General features: G+C 52.8%; 1 protein-coding gene across 15 annotated transcripts in view; it reads left to right on the forward strand.

Moving 5' to 3' along the window:
- Positions 1 to 20,694, forward strand: part of PLEKHA6 (pleckstrin homology domain containing A6) — a 162,083-nt gene that overhangs the window by 119,135 nt on the left and 22,254 nt on the right. For 8 of the 15 annotated variants that reach the window (XM_074384977.1, XM_074384984.1, XM_074384980.1 and 5 more), the window contains 14 exons: positions 1,411 to 1,893; positions 3,577 to 4,093; positions 4,556 to 4,642; positions 5,753 to 5,806; positions 9,749 to 9,829; positions 10,746 to 10,814; positions 12,017 to 12,097; positions 12,311 to 12,460; positions 13,529 to 13,624; positions 15,270 to 15,381; positions 15,944 to 16,131; positions 17,075 to 17,224; positions 18,505 to 18,634; positions 18,838 to 18,944. In XM_074384977.1, coding sequence (XP_074241078.1) covers positions 1,411 to 1,893; positions 3,577 to 4,093; positions 4,556 to 4,642; positions 5,753 to 5,806; positions 9,749 to 9,829; positions 10,746 to 10,814; positions 12,017 to 12,097; positions 12,311 to 12,460; positions 13,529 to 13,624; positions 15,270 to 15,381; positions 15,944 to 16,131; positions 17,075 to 17,224; positions 18,505 to 18,634; positions 18,838 to 18,944 — 2,305 coding nt within the window. The remainder of the gene's footprint in view (positions 1 to 1,410; positions 1,894 to 3,576; positions 4,094 to 4,555; positions 4,643 to 5,752; positions 5,807 to 9,748; positions 9,830 to 10,745; positions 10,815 to 12,016; positions 12,098 to 12,310; positions 12,461 to 13,528; positions 13,625 to 15,269; positions 15,382 to 15,943; positions 16,132 to 17,074; positions 17,225 to 18,504; positions 18,635 to 18,837; positions 18,945 to 20,694) is intronic. The other 7 variants (XM_074384975.1, XM_074384978.1, XM_074384988.1 and 4 more) reach the window with 5 other exon arrangements.

The raw sequence follows: 20,694 nt of genomic DNA on the forward strand, positions 1-20,694 counted from the left end.
AAGAATAAAGAGGAGAGTGGAAGACACTCCCAGCTCTGGGCCATTGCTAATCTCACTGTGCCTGCTTAAAGCCCTGGAGAGGGTGTGAGCCACCACCTTGCATCCAGGCGGGAGGCCTGGCTGAGTGATTTCAGAGCCTGAAGTCTCTCTTCCCCTAGCCAGCTCCTCCTCTTCTGTCTGAGCTGGAGGGGGCCAAGAGGGAAGCCAGGTTCCACTGGGGCCTGGCCAGGAGCCAGAGGTCAGGGACATTTGCATGTTTTTCTCGGCTGTGTGTGTTAAGCACACCATCTTTGGAGGAAAATAAACTCAGGTTTGAATCACACCTTGTCCACTTGGCTGCAGCGTGACCTCAGTGTAAGGGACTTACCCTCTCTGAACCCAAGGTTCCTCTGCTCAAAACCCAGAAAATACAACTCTACATCATAGAGTTGTCATGAGGCCTACACAGAGTGTGTGTAAAACACTTGACATGCAATAAACTCTTAGCATATGGCTGCTCCCATCACCCGCCATCACCCACGGTCTCAGCGTCTGTCTCTCCCTTAGCTGGGTGTGGAGTCTTGAGTTAGGTGCTAACAGGGATCCAGGAGAAGGGAGTTTCCCAGTGTAGACTCCAAGTCCATTCACATAGCTTAGAAATGTTTACCAAGCAATGTTTCAACAAGGATGCTTGAATGTGTGGAGCTTGGGAAGCTGAAGGGGGAAAACTCACAAGTTTCCATCTTCGCTTCAACCAAGGGGCATGCTTCCAAGAGTTCATTCATTCGTTTCACAAATACTTACTGTAAATATGAATGTGTAAGGTACTGTAGTGGGTGCTAGAAACACAACGGAAGAACGTCTGCCGCGTTCCTACCCTTGTGGGGCCTGTATTCTCACGGAAAGTCAGTCCTGGAAGAAATGTGTTTCGGAGAAGGGAGCTAGCGTGTTTATGGGCTTGTGAGTTTGAAAGCAGCAATTTCTGCTCCTGGGACCTGCCATAAATATCTCACAGAAGTTCTAGGAGGGGAGTTGTTATTATGCCCATTCTGCTGATGAGAAAGCCGAGACTCACGGCAGTTAAGTAACTTTCTGTAGGAAAGAGAGCTGCCCCATAACAAGCCTTTGTCACTGGGGTATCAAGGACAGTTACTGATGTGAGTGCAAACCCAACGTGGGGAGCTGGATCAGGGACAGACTAAAGAGAAGAAAAAGACTGGGTGAGATTACTTGTGGCCATAGCTTGAAGGCTGGGCTGAAGCAGGCTGACAGAGGGTGGTGGGAAATGACCTGCAGAGAAGACCTGGGGAGCGGAGTTAACACACCTCCCCACCCATCCTTCCCACTCCTTTCTCCTTCCCAGTCTGGCACCCCCTGCCCCCGCCATGCTGGGCTGGAGTCACTGACATCATCTCCCTTGACATCCTGCAGCCATGAGAAGCCAGACTCGGAGAACATCCCGCCCAGCAAGCACCACCACCAGCCGCCCCACCACAGCCTCCCCAAGCCTGAACCAGAGGCCAAGACTCGAGGGGAGGGTGATGGCCGAGGCTGCGAGAAGGCAGAGAGAAGGCCTGAGAGGCCCGAAGTCAAGAAAGAGCCTCTGGTGAAAGCCAACGGCCTCCCCACTGGACCGGAGCCAGCCTCAGAGCCGGGCAGCCCATACCCCGAAGGCCCAAGGGTACCACGGGGTGGGGAACAGCCTGCCCAGCCCAATGGCTGGCAGTACCACTCCCCAAGCCGGCCAGGGAGCACAGCTTTCCCGCCTCAGGACGGAGAGACTGGGGGACACCGGCGGAGCTTCCCGCCACGCACCAACCCTGACAAAATTGCCCAGCGCAAGAGCTCCATGAACCAGCTTCAGCAGTGGGTGAACCTGCGCCGGGGGGTACCCCCGCCCGAAGACCTTCGGAGGTGAGGCCTGGTGGGGCCCGGGATGAGGCTGATATGGTGTTATGGCCAGAGCATGGGGGCGGGGTCATAGCCCACAGGGCCTCCCCTGTTGAAAACCTGGAAGCCAGGCTGAGTTGGGAGCAAATCCCACGCTTCCCAGCTTGCCTGAATCCTTCCTGCCCTGTGGCTCCACCATTAGAGTCTGGCTGCCGTCCCTGATTCTTGGTTTCTCCATCTACCTCCTTCAGAAGAAAAGACAGAGTGCCCCAACACCTCTCCATGGCGAGCTGGGGAGCCCAGAACACAGCAGGCTTCGGAAGGGGCCCAAAGTTGTTACAGTCAGACGTCCATCCAAGCTGCGGGCCCTCCTCCAACATCCTCTCCTCCAGGGTTCCACCCACTTGAGACTGACTCACTGCCAGACCAACCCACTCCGTTTTTGTGTTTTTCGTTTTGTTTTGAGATGAAGTATTGCGGTATTGCCCGGGCTGGAGTGCAGTGGTACTGTCTTGGCTCACTGCAACCTCCGCCTCCTGGGCTCAAGCTATTCTCCTGCCTCAGCCTCCTGAGTAGCTGGGATTACAGGTGCCAGCCACCACACCTGGCTGATTTTTGTATTTTTAGTAGTGATGGGGTTTCATCATGTTGGCCAGGCTGGTCTCGAACCCCTGACCTCAGGTGATCTACCCACCTTGGCCTCCCAAAGTGCTATGATTATAGGTGTGAGCCACCACTTCCAGCCTGATTTCTGAACAGCTCTAATTGTTTTAAAGCCATGATTTATATGAAGTTGAAAGAAAGAAAGATAGAGAAAGAAAGTAGCTCATTAGTCCCAGCACGGCCCTCTGTGACCATTTACTCCTTTATCCATTGACTGGCTTTGAAATATTTGGGGACACTTATTGGGCCCAATGGTGTCCATCAGGGCAAATGGGGGCTGCAGACTCCTTCCCTGGGGATTTGGGCAGCTCCAGGGACTACAAGCCACAGCTTCAGGAAGGCCGTGGGGCCTGGGAGGAACCTGCCCTCTAGTGGCTTGAGCGGCCGCACATTGCTGGGGGTCTGGTGCCTGGGAACATCAGACCTGCTCTGGAGAGGATCACCTGGGATGAGTACCAAGAACCTACTGGTTCTGCTCCTGACAAGATCATACAGTTAGGAAGCCGGGCATGGTGGCTCACACCTGTGGTCCCAGCTACTACTCTATAGGTGGACGTGGGAGGATCGCTGGAGCCCAGGAGTTCAAGGCTGCAGTGAGCCGTGATGGCCCCACTGCAGTCCATCCTGGTGAGGTGACAGAATGGACCTCTTCTCTAAAATAAAATAAATCAGGATGCCACCCTTTTGCCCCTCCTACGTTGCCCTCCTTCAGGTACCTGGTAGACTTTCTTCGATTTGCCTCTCGGAAAAGATCTGATAAAGCGGTTCATGTGAGATGGAGATGGCTAATAAGGCTTCACGTTTCTTCCTAGGGATACGCCATTTTAAAGAGAAAGATTTAAGCTCTGAATGGCAATGTCCAGCCTTGCGGAGCTGGTTGAGGAAGGGGGCTTTCCGGACAGGAGTCTTTCCCTCACCTCTGGAATAAACCTCAGCCCCTGTGTACCTATTCAAGCACTGGGCTGGGGGACCTGGAAGTGGGGCTTTGGTGGGTGGGGGATACCTGTGTTGTCTGCCTTTTTTACAATGTCCCCTCTCTCTCAGTCCCTCTAGGTTCTACCCTGTGTCCCGCAGGGTCCCTGAGTACTATGGCCCCTACGCCTCCCAATACCCCGATGATTACCAGTACTACCCGCCAGGGGTGCGTCCAGACAGCATCTGCTCCATGCCGGCCTACGATCGGATCAGCCCACCCTGGGCCATGGAGGACAAGCGCCATGCCTTCCGCAACGGGGGTGGCCCTGCCTACCAGCTGCGCGAGTGGAAGGAGCCCGCTGGCTACGGGCGGCAGGATGGCACTGTCTGGATCCCCAGCCCCTCCCGGCAGCCAGTCTATTATGATGAGCTGGATGCCGCCTCTAGCTCCCTGCGACGCCTGTCCCTGCAGCCCCGCTCCCACTCTGTGCCCCGCTCACCCAGCCAGGGCTCCTACAGCCGTGCCCGCATTTACTCCCCCGTCCGCTCACCCAGTGCCCGCTTTGAGCGGCTGCCACCTCGCAGCGAAGACATCTATGCTGACCCTGCTGCCTATGTGATGAGGCGATCCATCAGCTCCCCCAAGGTGAGCCACCAGCCTGACCTTCCTTCCTCATCCCCTGAGATTCCCCAGGAGCCTGATCATCTACTGAGAAGAGGCAGAGATGTGGGAGCAACTGGGCCAAAGGGCCACTGGGCTGTGTGTCCGCAGGACCAGCAGTGCTGCCCAGGGGAGCCCCTGGCCTGTGGTTCTGTCTGTAGGAGAGCTGCCTTGGTGATGGCCTTGCCTCTTGAGTGGGAACATTGCTTTCCGTACATGCCCCCAGGTTGTGCCAGAAACTGTGCTGTCATATAAGAGGGCAGAAAGGGTTCTGTCTTTTCAAATCTTGAGGACGTGGACAGATCCTTGCAAGGGGGGCTGCTGTCTATTTCGGTTTGGGATCTGCTGTGGGACTGAACACAAACACCCCTAACCTCAAGCTTCAGCTGGTGGGGAACTCCGTGTCCCAGCCAGACCCCTCACCTCTGCGATCCCTTTCTCTTCCAGTATGATTACCTGGGAGACAGGAGGCCAGTCCCTGCAGGACTGTTCCCCTACAACTACCCACCATCCCCCACGGTCCACGATAAGATGGTACGTCCTCTCTCCCCTCCACTCTCCCCACACCACGCTCCACCAAGGGTGGAGCTAAACTGGGGCAGACTCCAGGGACTTTCTGTGCCTAGTGCCTGGCCCGGCTGGTTTTTAGAGCCTCTGGATACCTCCTCCCTCCCAGACAGGACTCTAGCCCCAGCATCAAGTTTGGTGCCAAGTAACCCCTTCTCTTCTGTGACACAGGCCGTGGAGGAGGGATGAGATCTGGGAGCATGTAATATCCTGGCCCCTCCCCTCTCCAGCATGCAGGAGAAGGGGCCTAGGCAGGAAAAGTCAGGCCAGAGCTCCTAACAAGAAGCAAGAGCTCCTAAACTTCTTTCCCCTGAAGCATAGTTAATTCACATTTGTCCTCTGCCTGGAATGCCACTTTTTGGGAGAGATACAAGCGATATGATTGAGGAAGAAAAAAGTTTTTGAATTGCATCTCCTCCTTTTTCTCTGCCTCTTTCTACTCGTGTCTCTCTCTGGAATTTGTTCTCCTGAGAACTTTGGCCACCACCTAGAGATCTAGATGAGACGCTCCACCTGGGAGGACGGGGGAGGTCCACTGGGACCATCAGGCGAACCTTTGTCCAGAAAGCCTGTTGCTGACCTGATTCCACAGCAGCACCAGGAGGCCAGGGTGGAGGAGTGCTGGGCAGGCTGGAGGCTGGGCAGCCGCTCCTTCCCCTCTCTGCCTGATTCGCACTCTGCCAGTGTCCAGAGCGGATAAGCCTTGCCCGCAGCAGACACTCACATCTGGAAACAACTGATTTTTCCAGAAAACTTGGAAACAGCCATTAGCAAGTGCTGCCTAAATTGCTCTGGTGGCACTCACCTCTCCCAGGGAGGCCTAGGCAGACCTAGGAGAGATGGCACTGGGGTCTGCGTGCGCCCCTCCTCTCCCTGGAGTGTCCGGTGGAGAACTACTTTGCCTGCCCACATCCTCAACCCCTCCCTTCCTAAGAACTCCTCAAGGGCAGAGGGAGAAGCCTCTCCTTGTCCTGGTCTCTAACTCTTAACTGCTTTGCTTCTTTTTTATTGTTTTCTTTTGTGTGTTCCTGTTTGTTTGTGTTGCTGTTTGGCCTCTGGGCCTCGGGCTCCGGGTAGGATGAACTTTTAGATCTTCAGTTGCAAAGAAACCTAGAGTATTTGGATCAGCAGGTAGGCAGAGCTGGTGCCCCCGTTCCCATCCCACTGCCTTCCTACCTCACCCTCCGCTCCTCCCCACCCCCTCCTCTTCCAACCATTTGACAGCCTTTGTTGGTGCAAGCAGGACACAACAAAGTGGCTTATGTTTTGGTTTGCCCTCGAACACCCCTTCCCTTCAAAGCCCTTTAGGACAGCTGGGAGTTTCCTGGGGAAAGAAGCATAATAAGTAGGCACATGAATAATTAATGCCACCTCTTATTTTTCCAGTGCTCAGCTCAGATGGAACTGCCCCCAGGGGGCAGGTGGGAATTTGCATTTTTGCTGGTGAGGAGGAGGGAGCTCTAGGCTGGGCCTAAAATGCTAGGGATTTAGTTCAGCCTGAATCTGGGACATCACCGGATCGTATTTCACAGGTTGCTGCTAAACTCCATAATTGGTAAACTGAGGCCTACAGACCCTCTCTAGGATGATTTAAAAAGCAATATTCACTCAGTGTATTCGTTAGTTCCTCCAAAAGCCCCTTTGCATACACAGCTCATGCAATCCTGAGAATTCAGGGCAGACACAGGGAGTATTATCAACCCAGTTTTACAGGTGAGCAAGCTGAAGAGGCAGTGAGTGTTCCAGGAGAAGCAAGCAGTTGGTCTCCTGGTCTCTGCTCCAGGGCTCTAACCCTTTCTTGTCTTTTAAGCTGTGAGACTGAGATTAGACAGGCAAGGGGGTCATTATGCTGGGCATTTATATAAGCACATACTCCTAAGTTCGGATCTGTGCTACAGACCGTGGCCTAGAAGTACACACTGTCCTGTGGAGGCAGCCTGGGAGGGTGGAAATGACAACAGCTACAATAATGGGATGCATCCTCCATGCCCCGTTCTATTCTACGTGCTTTTCAGATCTCTAACTCATTCAGTCTTCATTACAACCCTGCAAGGTGGGTACTGCCATTATCCCCATTTCACAGCTGAGGAAACCAAAGCACAGAGAGGTTGAATAACATGCCAAGATCACACAGCCAGTGAACAGCCGAACTTGGAATGTGACTCCGAGCTTTTGACCCAGTTTACAGCTGAGGAAACATCTAAGGTGTGACAAAGCCGGCATCAGACCTCATTAGGATGAGTTCATGCTCTTAAAGTTGCAGGAAAAAACATACATTTAAAATCAGATGCTATAGCTGCAACTGTTGGTTCTTCTAGTCACAAGCCATGTGACCCATCTCCTGTCTCACTGGACCTTCAGGTCGATGTCTCAGTTCGATTTTGTAATATGCCTCAGGCACCAAGCAGCACCAGTGTCCACAGTTCAATAAGCAGGGATGGCTCTTATTGCATTCCGGCTCCGGAAGCAGCCTGTTGTGTCCACACCACGAGCATTCCGGGCCATGTGAGTATAGATCTTAGGATTCCAACTCGGAGCAGGGCAGGGAGGCCCAGGCTTTTGCTGATGGGAAGCAAGATCCGAGGTGCCTTGCAGGACTGAGGAGCAGGCTCAATGCCCATCCATCTCCAGGTTCCTGGGCAAGCTGTCCCCCCCTGTCACCCTTGTGACTGGCTTTCTACTCTATCCACAAAGCCCATCTGTCCAAACATTCAATGCAGACAGCAGGGTCCCTTCCTGGGAGCCTTTATCCTCACAGAGGGGCTGGACCATTAGGCTGGGGGCTTCAGAAATAGCCTTCCAGAGGACCCCCTCATGGATAAAGGGTATTACTCTTTTTTTTGTGTGTGTGTGTTTTTTTTTTTTTTTTTTTTTTTTTTTTTGAGACAGGATCTTACTCTGTTCCCCAGGCTGGAGTACAGTGGCACAGTCAGCTCACTGCAACCTCCACCTCCCAGGCTCAAGCGATCCTCCCACCTCAGCCTCGTGAGCAGCTAGGACTACAGACAGGTGTGCAACCACCACACCTGGCTAATTAAAACAATTCTTTTTGTAGAGATGGGTGTCCTACTGTGTTGGCCAGGCTGGTCTCAAACTTCCAGCCGCAAGCGATCCTCTCGCCTCTGCCTCTCAAAGTGCTAGGATTATATGCGTGAGCCGCTGTACCAAGGATAATACTCTTAAAAGGCAGTCTTGTATGATGTGAAGAGTCCAGGACACAGACATTGTTGCTGTGCTTCTAGCTCTACCATTTACAAGGATTTTTCTTTTTTAAATCTTGTAAATGTCACAGTCTCTCTGAGTCTTTGTTTTCTCAATCATAAAATGGGCATTGTAGAACCTGCCCTTCCTTTCAACCTCACAGATTTGTTGGGAGAATCGAGTGGGAGTGGAGATGAGAGCTCTTTGTCAGGCATTGGCAAGAAGTGGGAATCACCCCTTGCTGCTGTTCTTATTTTGTTTTTCCAAAACTTAAAAATATCAATGAGCACTACTTACCATGTGTAAGGCAGTGGGTTAGGTGCTTTCTTACAAAATCTCACATTTTGGAGAGAAAGAAGGTAGCACACAAGGATCCTCCTAGAGGGAAGACCCACCTGGGCTGAAAGATCCCTAAAGCCGCAGCCCAGGTGGGAGCAGGCCAGGATGAGAACACTCCTGCTTGCTTCCTCTACTTCTCTAGATCTGCTTGTTGGGGAAGGAATGAGATACCCACAGCTGACTGGGCAGGGATGGCTCCTGGCCCTCAGGGCCCTTTCCTTCCAGGACTAAAGAGTTAGAAAAATCAGTTCCTCAGAAAGCCTTTTGAAATGCTGCAGATTCAGGTTCACTGATGTTCTCACAGTTTTACCAGCAAGCCACTGGGACCTCCACACCCTGCAGTCCCTCTTAGCAGCAGATCCCAGTGCTTGGGGGAGAGGAAACACAGGGGTGGTGGGTGCCCTTGCCCTGCCTACAACATGTAGAAGTAAGGCTGCATTCGGGCTGTTGCCTCAAAGGAGTGAGAGGAAGAAAGGACAGTGTGGGGACAACTGAGATTGGAGATAATGAAATAAACACGGGGGACCCTCTGAATGGGAGCCCCAGATAATCTTCCCTAATGTGGCTCATTCCTCCCTTTCTCATTCACTTCCTCTCCCAGAAAGCTCTCCCTGCACAACTCCGTCTTCTGCTGCCTTCCCCTGCAGAGCCATGGAGTTAAAGGGACACAGCCAGGGACATTCCCTGATATTTTCCCTTTTTGGTCCTTTCCCATTGAAACCAGTGGGGGAAATGATGGCATTTCTGGTGGATCTGGTTGGCTCACCCTTTCTCCCACCCCTCCTTTCTCTTCCCCTTCCTCCTCATCCACTCCCTTTTTCCATTTCTCTTTTTTTAATTGGCAAATAGTTTTTCCACTTCCATGTTCCTGAGGATTCTGGAAATAGAAAGCACGTGTTGGAGAGCCTGGTGTCCCTTTAACGTGGCTCGCTTCTTTTGGCCTCCTCGTTTGCTCCCTGGCATCATCTGAGATCACCATGGATGCTGCCAGCCCAGCTCTGGAAACCGTGTTTAGCACTTTCTGAACTAGAGCCGAGGGTGGGCAGGGGCAGGGAGAGGGGCTGGGCCTCTGTATCTGCGGCGGCCCATCCAAAGAGCAGGTCCTAGATTTTCTTTTTTGGTCGTTTCGCTTAGTTCAAGTTTGGGGAGAGCAGCCTTCCAACTGCCTCTATGGTCTTTGTCCAAAGTAGTGTGAGAAATGAGATCAGGGCAGGGAAATGGCAACCGTGGCCAACGTGGACGGGACCCACAACAGCCAGGCACCCTGGGGAAGAGTCACGGGTCAAGGCCTCTGCAGTGCCTCCGGCAAGGGCCCAGTGGCTTCCCGGATCCTTCCGTGGCCTTTCTGCAAGGACCGCTTCAGTGCTGGTCCTGAAACAGAGGTCACGAGGGGTGTGCAAGGGGTGAGGGCAAGCCCAGGGTACTGGGAGAGCTGCCCTCCCCTGTTTCCTGGGAAACAGGCACAGGTGGGTGAAGGGGAGATACCGACACGTGGGTCGGAGTGTGAATAGTTCGTTCCTTCCTCTGCTGCAGATGAGTGAGAGCGAGACTCTCATCAGTATGGTGAACCGCATGGTGGAAAACTCCTCCCCCAGGTCCCAACTCTTCATGCAAGTAAGACCTCTGCCTGGCAGCATGGTCCCTGCCAATGCCATTTCAGCTGCTTGTGCATGGTTGAGTTGCCCATCTAGGATGAGGCTCACGCCACCCAACCTGCTCATCTGCCTGCAGACAGGCCTGGCCTGGTCTTCCTTCCTTAATTCCACTATGTCACCTCCATTCTTCACTTTCATGGGTAAACCCAAGGCCCATTTCCCAAACCATCAAAATAGCCAGCACCAACATCTCATGCCATGCTGGGGATCGCAACTCTGCTCCTTAGTGTTCTGATTTCGATTTCATATTTGTCATATCTTGACAGACATCGCTGGGGTTAAAGGCGTGACTGGTGTAATGGAATCATCTAATATCAAAGGTGTATAGAATGTGCTGTGGGCATCAAATGTGGTGTCAAGGCTAGGCAGCATTTGCTGGACCCAAAGATCCTTCCGAATTCTTGCCAATTTTTGTTTAGACACAAGCCCTGTGATTGGCGTTGAATCAACTAGAGCAATAGTTTTCAACAGTTTCCAATGCTCATTCCTACCATTCTCCTGTTTCCTATTCCCACAGACAGCCATGAATTCACTCATGTCCTCATGGTGGTTACCAACAAGCCATTGGGAGTGACACACTCTGCAGTCCCTCCTAGCAGCAGATCCTAGTGCTTGGGGGAGAGGAAATACAGAGCATGACTCAAGCAGAGTTCTGATCTCTCCAGAGTCAGCCTAGGACAACTGGGATGGGGTTAGGCTGGGCCATCCCAGGCGTCCAGCCAGGGGATGAAGAATGAGGTCCCTGAAACAGAAGCCACCAGAGGTGATGGACCACGATCTCTGGCAGGAGCAGAGCAGGAATGTGATGTCAGCTTCCTAGCCCTGCGTACCCTCGTCCTGCCCCTGCTGCAGTAATCGGCCTCGTGTTTCTGCAGGTCCCTCCGTATCCAGAAGTGTTCCGGGACAGCCTCCACACCTACAAGTTAAACGAGCAAGACACAGATGTAAGAGCAGCTCTCCCTGCTCCCTCCCTCCTCTCCAGCCTCCTGCTGCTGTCCTTTGCGGGGGCTCTCTCTCCATCCATCTCTCCTTCTGGTGGCTCTTCCTACCTTTGATTCATGTCTTCTCTCACCACAACAAGATTCTGCCTACCTCCTCCTCATCCCCCTTCTTTTCTGATCTACCACCTACTCACCCTTCCCTCCCATGCTGGCTGTATCCGTTTCTCCACTGAGCACTCTGCCCTCTTGCCTACAGCAGTAGGATCTGCTTGTAATGGGAATGCAGACTTTGTTGGGGGATAGATCAGTCAGTCCACTCTGCCCAGCATGGCATTAGTCCCTACACGTGACTAGAAAGGAGAATACAGCTCTGCCCCTGCCCTCAGGGAGCTTCAGCCTGGTGGGAGGCGCCAGGTAGCAGCAGGAGGTGGTAACATGGTATTCACCTGGTGAAGGGGAGCCCCGATAGTTTCTGCCAGGGCCAGGGAAGTGAGGCCATGTGGGCTGAAGTTCAGGGACAAAACAAGTAGCACTGAGTTGGGCCTTGAAGTTAAAAGGCCCAGAGGGTGAAATCTGACTCAGTGGCAAGGAGCCAAGCAGGTGTTTGAGGAATGGCGTAAATGAAGGTATGGACTAGGAAAGCATGAGCCCTCCTTCTGGCCTCACCTGTCTGCTCCCCATCACACGGGCCCTACTTAGATAATAGATCTGCCCAGTGAGACTGGGAGAAGTTCCTTCCTGACAGGACTAGACCTCAGAGGGAGGCTCAGCCATCCTGAGACTTCAGAGGGAGGAGGAAGAACAGGATCTTGAGAGGGAAGGGAGAAGGTTCTGTGGGGCTGAGGGACAGTCTCTACTGCTCACTGCTTTTCTAAGGCTGCTTGTTCTCACAACCAGCCTAGGAGATGAGGTCATATCATCTCCTCAGTCCTTTGTGAATTTCCACCCTTGGAAGGACGGGGGTGTCAGAGTTTAACACTTGGCTCTCAGCCCTCTCAACCCAACTCACTTCCTCCCAAGATGAAGACCCGTCTTCTTGCTCTCAGGAGCCACCAAGGTCTAGGTGAAGGTCCAGGGTTCCTCTGCAGCGGAAAGGAGGAGATATCCAGAGGCCAGGCCCTGTAACCCAACTCCCAGGTTTCCATCAAACTATGTCCTTCATCCCCTTCTTTCTCCCTCTCCTTCCCCACTGTCTGGGCCCCTAGAAGCTGCTGGGAAAACTGTGTGAGCAGAACAAGGTGGTGAGGGAGCAGGACCGGCTGGTGCAGCAGCTCCGAGCTGAGAAGGTGAGAAGCTGGAGGTGGTTTTAAGCTGGGGTGCATGGGCGGGGCTGGCTTGGAGAAGGCTGTGGGCTGCTGTCTCCATCCTGATTAAGCCGACAAAGCACGGACAGCCTCCGCTCAGCTCCCTGGTGAGCCTCTAAGGGCTCAGGCCTCTGCTATTCAATCCCAGAGAGGAGCTGTCAGGGCTGCCCATGCCATGCCTTTGCCTTTCTTCAGGAGAGCCTGGAAAGTGCCTTGATGGGGACCCACCAGGAGCTGGAGATGTTTGGGAGCCAGCCCGCCTACCCAGAGAAGCTGATGCACAAAAAGGAGTCGCTGCAGAACCAGCTCATCAACATCCGCGTGGAGCTGTCTCAGGCGACCACGGTAACCCGGGGCACGGGGCTTGTGCACCCATCACCCGATTGGCACTAGACAGGAGGGCCACCACCTCCCAGCTTGTGCGGTCCTAGTCCAGTTGTCCTCAGAGGACAAGAGCAGGGTACTCCTGTGCAGAGGAGCATAAACAAAAACCTCAACACTGCCCTGCAAATAAACAGCACGTCAGCCAGCCAGCTCATTCCAAGCTCCACTGAGGCAATGAGCTTATGTCCCACAGACAGTGCCTGTACCAGGATTTCTTTGGGACAGAGTGAAGTTGTGAGTCGCTTATTTCCTTGGCTGCGCTAACACCTCCGCTGCCCACTTCTGTCTTCTCCCTCGGAGTTGCAAATCACTGGCAAAAGGCTGCTGCCCTGGTCACTGCCTCCCAGTGGGCGAGGGCAGACCTTCCAGCACAGACTGCTTGAGAATGGCTCCAAGAAGCAGCAGCAAAAGCCCCGCAAAAGCATGGCCCGGAAAGGAAGAGGCTCTCTAACCTCCGGAGAACACATGTCCTCCGTCAGGCTCTTTTCTCTTTGCCCTCCACTTTAAAATAAAAACAAGAATTACTATTATTTTTAAGGACAGGGTCTCACTCTGTTACCCACGCTGGAGAGCAGTGGCGCAAACACAGCTCACTGCAATCTCAACCTCCAGGGCTCAAGTGATCCTCCTGCCCAGCCCCCAAGTAGCTAGGACTATAGGGGTGCACCACCATGCCCAGCTAACTTCTGTAATCTGTAGAGATGGGGTCTTGTGGTGTCCCCCAGCTATGCCCTCCACTTTTTATTCCCTAATCTGGGGAGAATAGGAGGATATGGAGGTCATATCATCCCCTTTTCATTTTCTCTTTATCTCAGTTGGTAGTGGGACGGGCTGTTACATCTCTTGTAAGGCTAGTGTTTGGCTGTCATCAGAATGTCTCAGCCTGGCGCCCCTCTCCTTCCGTCCCTCCATGCCCTTCTCCCCAGATTTTCACACCTCTGATATCCTGGCCCCAGGGTACCAGAGGAGTGAAAATCTGTTGCAGGACAAGGAGGAATGCTTTGGTGATGAGCACCTCTTCCCCTGCAGGCCCTGACGAACAGCACCGTAGAGTATGAGCACCTGGAGTCTGAGGTCTCTGCTCTGCACGATGACCTCTGGGAACAGCTCAATTTGGACACCCAGGTGAAGGAGGGTCCCTGAGCCGGCGGGGGTTGGGTTGTGACTAAAGATGAGGATTCGGCCTTGAGACAAAAGCAAAGGCTCAGGCCGTCGATAACAGACTCTATGTTTCAGACCGAAGATAATGGGACACGTTAGTTTCATCTCATAGAGGGAGGAGCTAAAGTGAAGCTTGGGAGACTTCAGTTAGATACAAGGTGTTTTATGACTGAAAGGATTTTTTTTCTCTCTTGGGATGGGGTCTTGCTCTGTCGTCCAGGTTGGAGTGCAGTGGCACAATCACAGCTCACTGCAGCCTTGACTGCCCTGGGCTCAAGTGATCCTCCCACCTCAGCCTCCTGAGTAGCTGGGACCACAGTCATGAACCACCATGCCCTGCTAATTTTTTTATTTTTCATAGAGACAGGGTCTCCCTATGTTGGCTGGGCTGGTCTCAAACTCCTGAGTTCAAGTGATCCTCCTACCTTAGCCTCGCCAAGTGCTGGGATTACAGGCATGAGCCACCATGCCCAGCAGTATTTAAAAACAGACGTGTCCATATAAATAACTCAGGCATTAGAAGAGTGGGTGGTGCAAGAGCAATCTGCTCAGGAATTTTTAGACAGAAAAGAGGCTTTTCTTCCTGAGATGGTTTAGAAGCTGTCTTCCCAGAGGCAGGAGGATGGACCTGATGATCTTGGGGAGTTCTTATTCTTTTCTTTCCTCTGTCTCTTCTTCACCCAGGCCCTGCCTCTTTTCTAGCTAGGTTGCAAGCCCTGTCTTTCTGATGCAGTTAACACCCTGGTTTCCCCCATTTTCTTCTGTTTCCTTCATGGTAATGCCACTCACCACCCCTACCTTGCACCTGGTAGGGAGGGTGAAGTGAAGACTCGCCTGGTCAAGAGGGCTCAAATGCCACCATGTCCCGTGGCCAAGCCTCACTTGAAACAGACATTTTAGGAGGGGATAGGGTTGTGGTCAAGAGCACCAACTTTTGAGTCCAAATAGACCCATATTTAGATGACGGTGATGCTGCTAACTAAATAAATGGCCGTGGGTGTGAGTCTCTTGCTCTCTGAAGAGGGGACAGCTGCTGCCCTTCCCTCCTAGAGTTGAGCAGCCGAAATAAGTTAGCGCTGTATGTGCAAAGCGCTTAGCACAGTGCCTGGTGCTGAGGGATGCTAAATAAACGGGAGCTCTTACCTTTCAGAGTGTGAAGTGTAATTAAATTCATGACTCTTTAGGTATATGCTGGGAGTGGGTGTTAGAAACGGGCTGTTTGGACTTGAAGAAAAGCAGTAAAATGGAGGTTCTTGCCCCACGAAAAACAGGATCTACCATAAAGTGTTCACGTAGATGGGCATTCACTCTAAGACCACCTGGTCCCCCCTGGAGGAACTCAGAAGGGTGGGTCCTCAGTCTTGTTTCGGAGACTCAGTCAATTCTGGGGGTTCGTTTCCTAGAGGCTGAAGAGCAGAGGCTGCCCATGAGAATGATGACTTCTGGAGGGGTGTGTGTGTGTGTGTGTGTGTGTGTGTGTGTGTGTGTGTACAGGGCTCCTGGCTCCTGCTGGCCCAAAGGGATGTGGGTTCCGAGAGGTCGGGGCGGAAGGAGAGGGTGGGACACTCCTCATGGCCATCCCCTTTGACTCTCTGAGTGGCTGCTTCAGAACGAGGTGCTGAACCGGCAAATCCAAAAGGAGATCTGGAGGATCCAGGACGTGATGGAGGGGCTGAGGAAGAACAACCCCTCCCGGGGCACAGACACGGCCAAGCACAGAGGTGGGTGCCTCCTGCGCCAGCCTCCTGGGCTGCCTGCTTCACCAGGAGTGCTCCAGTATTTCTGGCCTCCATCCCACACCTGCCAGCTCACACTGTGTTCAGAGCCAGGCAAGGCCGTCTTGGGACTCCAGAATTGTCCCTGGGTTCTAGGGTGGTAGGTAGGGCTCTGTCACTCCCCACTCCCCACCCCAGAATAGACCAAGTAGACAACTCAGAGACACTGTTGACCATGATACTCTAAAGTCCTCTCCAAAAAAGGTCAAAAGCACCTGAGCCTCCCCAGCTCCCAAGCACATGGGCCCACTGGTGTCCTGTGACCCCTACCTTAGAGTTTTCCTTGAGCCCTGGGACCTCAGGCTGGTTTTCAGGGACAACAATGTCATTTCCATCCACCGTCTTCCCCATGCAGCCCAACTCTCAACAGCCAACCTGTGGCCCCGGAACCTGTAATGAGTCCCTTCAGCAGGCCCAGGTGGCCCTGAGACACTAAGTCCGCCCTTCCACATCCCTGGGTCTGGCTTCTCCCCGCCACCTCCACTCACAGTGTCCATCTACCCACCAGGTCACACACTCCTCCATCGCTCACCTCTCCTCTTCCGTTTCCCTCAAGGAGGACTTGGCCCCTCGGCCACCTTCAGCTCCAACAGCCCGGCCAGCCCCCTCAGCTCCGCCAGCCTCACCAGCCCCCTCAGCCCCTTTTCACTGGTGTCGGGCTCTCAGGGGTCCCCCACCAAGCCTGGTTCCAACGAGGTAAGCTGAGAAATGGAGTAGAAGGTAGGTGGGGGAGGGAAGACTGGACCCTCATTTGTCTGAAACTATACACGTTCTGTGCCCATCTCTTCCCCACAGCCTCCAGCCCTGGTGCTTGAGCTCTTTGTCTAGGGAGGTCATTCTCACACCCTGTTTTGTGAACTTCCCCTCAGGTTTCCCCTTCACCTGTTCTCATCTCCATCTGTCATCTTTAGCTCCCTTTCAGCGAAGCCCGTTCCTGCGCACCAGGCTGGATAGCGGACAGCATGCATCTCCTAGGAATTTAAATCCAGGATGATGCCAGGATAGCGAGAGGGTTGAGGGTCAGTGTGGGGAGCAGTTTCCTAGTCAATCAGCACGCGTTTTCCGGGGCTCAACTTTGAGCCTGGGGTGCCATGAGGTCGATTAGAAAGATACACACATGTGCCCAAAGGCTTCACTCAGGGAGCCCAGCATCCCATGGACTAAGACCGATTTGTAGGAACATGATGGTGTATGTCTCAATATTGAGCCACATGGTTCAGACTGTAAACGCCCTGATGTTCCAGCAGAGGGTGGAGCCTAAACCAGGCTGTGGAGCAGCAAGGCAGGGAGAGGAACAAGGGAAAGGCATTCTAGGCAGGAGAGCGGGTAAAAGCAAAGGGGTGGGAGAGGAGCTGCCTGGCATGGGGGTGAGGCAATGAGAGAGCTTTGGGAAAACCTGGGGAGCAGTGGGAAGTGGTAGACAGGTAGGGGCTGGGTCAAGGAGGGCCTTGAAGGTTGGGCAGAGAGTTAGCTCCAGAGCTGGCACTCTCTGCCGGCCATGGGTGGGAATGCAGTTGTCCCAGGGGCCTGCCCAGGTCCCCAGCGATGTTGTTGTCTGCCTCCTGCTAACGCTCTTTTCTCCTGCTCTCACAGTGGCTGCTCTTGTTCCTCCTAATGCTCTGGCTTCTGTCTGCCTCAGGAACCCGGCCCGCCTCGGCCTCCCCTCCCCAAAGCCTACGTCCCCCTGGAGTCTCCTCCAGCCGTCCCTCCACTCCCTAGCGAGAGCCGCTTCTGGCCCTACCCCAGCTCCCCTTCCTGGCATCGCAGTGGCGAGACAGCCAGGGGGCAGGTACCCAGCACCCTTGGGTCCTGGAGGGTGGGGCAGGGGACAAGGGGCAGTGGGCCAGGTGAGGGGTCAAGGCAGGGCACTGGAGTCATTTCCCCATTAATAGTCCCAAAGCTTGATTTCTACAGTGCCCCTGCCCAGCTGGACTCTGGGATAAGGAAAGGATAGTTGACGCCATCACATAGGCCACCTTTCTGTGCCTTTTTGCTTTCTGTAGGTAATGAGGACGTGAGTTACTGTCTGCCCCACCCCCAGGTGCATGCGCAGCCAGCGCCATGCCCCACTCCCTACCAACATGACCAGCCAATGGAAACTGAGTGACAGTCCTACCAGTGCCGTTCCAATCCCTTCCTGTGCCCATCTCAGGCCCCACTCCGCCCATGCTCTCTCTCTGCCTCCGCCTTGTACTGTATCCTCATTGGGTTTCATGAGTCCCTGGAGTATAAGGATTCAGGCCCTTTTTCTGGCTCGTTCTCTCACCTGCATCCCTAGCCAAGATCCAGGAGATATGCAGTTAGGCTTGGAAGAGGTTATGTGGTGAGTAGAAAGAGTCCTGCGCCTAAAATTGGAAAACACATGTGCTCCTCTAGGCATAGCTGTGTGTAATTTGCATAACCCTGGAGGGTTCGCCTGGTGAGATTGGCAGAGCAGGTAATGTTACCTGTATTTGACAGGCAAAGAAAGGGGACCTCTGCTCTCTAATTGGGCTAGAACTGGAGTTGCTGACCTTTAGCCTGGTCTTCTTTCCGTATTCTCCTCACTGAGGCTTAGATTCTTCAACTGTACCACAAGCAGAGGGGGCTCAAATGATGGCTGAGGTCTCTTCTAGTCTCATGACTGTGTGAGCCCACACATTAAGTGCCCTTTTCATTTCCCTAGAATCCTGACACCAAGGCCTGCCTGGATCTGTTTGCTTATGTCTCTGGTAGGATTCCCAACAGGATCCTCAGAGACACACACCCACCCCCCACCGCCCACCGGCCATTCCTTGACTCTGGCTCACAGCAAGTCTGTGGTTCTTAGTGCCAGCCAAGACAACTGGTCAGGTTGGGGGGCCTCTTAGAGGCCATGAGATCTTATTCCCCCAAATGTCCCATCATTGGCCAGCCTTAAGGTACATGGGTGGGAGGCTCCAGTGTGTCCCTGTCCACTTCCCGGGTGGCACACATAGAATTTCCTTGTTCCCTTTATCTTCAAGGGTTTGAGCTTCAACTACTACAAAACAAAGAAACATCACTGGAAGCCACGCTAACATCAACTGTCTTCTCACCCTTTCTCCCCAGCCCAAGGCCAACTATGAACAAAGCAAGAAAGACCCCCACCAGACATCACCCCTGGACACCTCCAGAGACATCAGCCTTGTGCCCACCAGGCAAGAGGTAGAGGCAGAGAAGCAGGCAGCTCTCAACAAAGGTATTTTCTGTCTCATCTTCTCCTAGAAGTAAGGCAAGGTTGCTCAGGAAGGAGCCCTGGGTGCTCATTCACACCCAAAGTCCGGTGCCACACCCTGGGCTTTTTAATCTCAGTGGAGAATGGGGCTGAGCCTGTCTCTGAGAAGCTGGCTTCCTGCTCTCCTGTGCTCCATGAGGCCCACTGGCTACTCTATCTTTCTGCAGTTGGCATTGTGCCCCCTCGGACAAAATCACCCACAGATGACGAGGTGACCCCATCAGCGGTGGTGAGGAGGAATGCCCATGGGCTCACCAATGGACTGTCCTCCCAGGTGGGTATCTCTGAGAGCTCGTGCAGGCCTGAGCTGGGCTGCGAGCCCCGGGGACTGTGTGTGTTTACACATCTGCCTCTGCTGTGCAAGAAACTCAGGGCTGGAGAGGAAGGTGGAACATGTGGGAGGAGGGGCAAGAGCCCCACTGGAGGAGGAGCTTCCCTGCAGGGAGATGTGTCAGGGATGAGGGAGATATGCTGTGTTAGTCATTTTTTCTCTAGAGGGACAGAACTAATAGGATACGTGTGTATGTATATATGTATACGTAAGTATACATATATTAAGTTTATTAAATATTAACTTATATAATCACAAGTTCCCATAATAGGCTGTCTGCAAGCTGAGGAGCAAGGACAGCCAGTCTGAGTCCCAAAACTGAAGAACTTGGAGCCCAGTGTTGGAGGGCAGGAAGCATCTAGCACAGGAGAAAGATGTAGGCTGAGAGGTTAGGCCCATCTCTCCTTTTCATGATTTTTTGCCTTCTTTATATTCACTGGCAGCTGATTAGATTGTGCCCACCAGAGTAAAGGTGAATCTGCCTTCTCCAGCCCACTGACTCCAGTGTTAGTCACCTTTGGCAACAATCTCACAGACACACCCAGGATCAATACTTTGTATCCTTCAATCCTGTCAAATTGACACTCAGTATTAACCATCACAAGTCTACCCCTTGTCAACTTGAACCTATACACATCTCCTGAGATCATACATAATCTTCAACTAAAGACAATAATAATGTCATAATTACACCTAACATAATACAACGATCCTTCCTACAATGGGAAATGTACCAGTCCCCAACACAAACACTATCATATAAAGTAAACAATACCTAATGCTGATATGAGGTTAAGAAGTCCTGTGTCACATGATAAAGGAAAAGGAAATGAAATAAAGATATTTCCTTAGCACAGGTGTATACATGCACAAACATATTTTTAGCAAAAGAAGGAGGAAATACCCATGATCCTTACAGTCTCTGTCGCTGCAGCTGGTCACATGGCCGCAGCTGGTATTGATGACTACCTTCTTCTGCTATCCATTGTGTATTCCCTCTGTCTTCAGCAAGCACCTCAGCAGGTCATGGTGTTTTTGCTAGTGGAGTAACCCAAACCTTCATTCCTGAAGGGTCTGGGCCATTTGCAGTCCTGCCTGGATTGGGCTATTGTAGTTTCCCATTGACCTTAATCACAGGGCATGGTAATACTAAGAGACGCCCTAATGGATCTCCTGTATTCCATGAGTATGCTTCCTTACCTCCGTTGTGGAGTGGTAGACTGATTTCATCTTGATAGTCCAGCTCAGTCACCCCAGCCAACACCGTAACTCTCTTCTTAGCCTGTTGGTTTAAAGGTAGGAGGAGACCAAAGTGTCCAGGTGGCAACCTTAACTTCCAGTTTAATGGAATTGTTGTTGTGTCTCTTGGTGACAGCATTTCTTCCACTGGAACTAAGACCTCTAGGCCAGGAGAACATCATGTCAAGGGAATAGGAAGCAAAACCTTTGCTAGTGGATCACTAGTGGTGTTGATGAGTGGTACCACTTCCACTCCCACCCCTTGATCCCTGGACCCATAAATCCTGGCTATGGGAGAAAGAGTACCATACATTGGATGCTGCTGATTCAGAGCATACACAGCCTTCTGGAGAACTTTGCCCCAGCCTTGAAAAATATTGCCACCTAGCTGGTGTTGTAATTGTGACTTCAAAAGGCCATTCCACTGTTATGTCAATCCAGCTGCTTCAGGAAG

Source organism: Saimiri boliviensis, chromosome 14 (genome assembly GCF_048565385.1).
Source record: "Saimiri boliviensis isolate mSaiBol1 chromosome 14, mSaiBol1.pri, whole genome shotgun sequence".
In the NCBI taxonomy this organism is placed as follows: Eukaryota; Metazoa; Chordata; class Mammalia; order Primates; family Cebidae; genus Saimiri; species Saimiri boliviensis.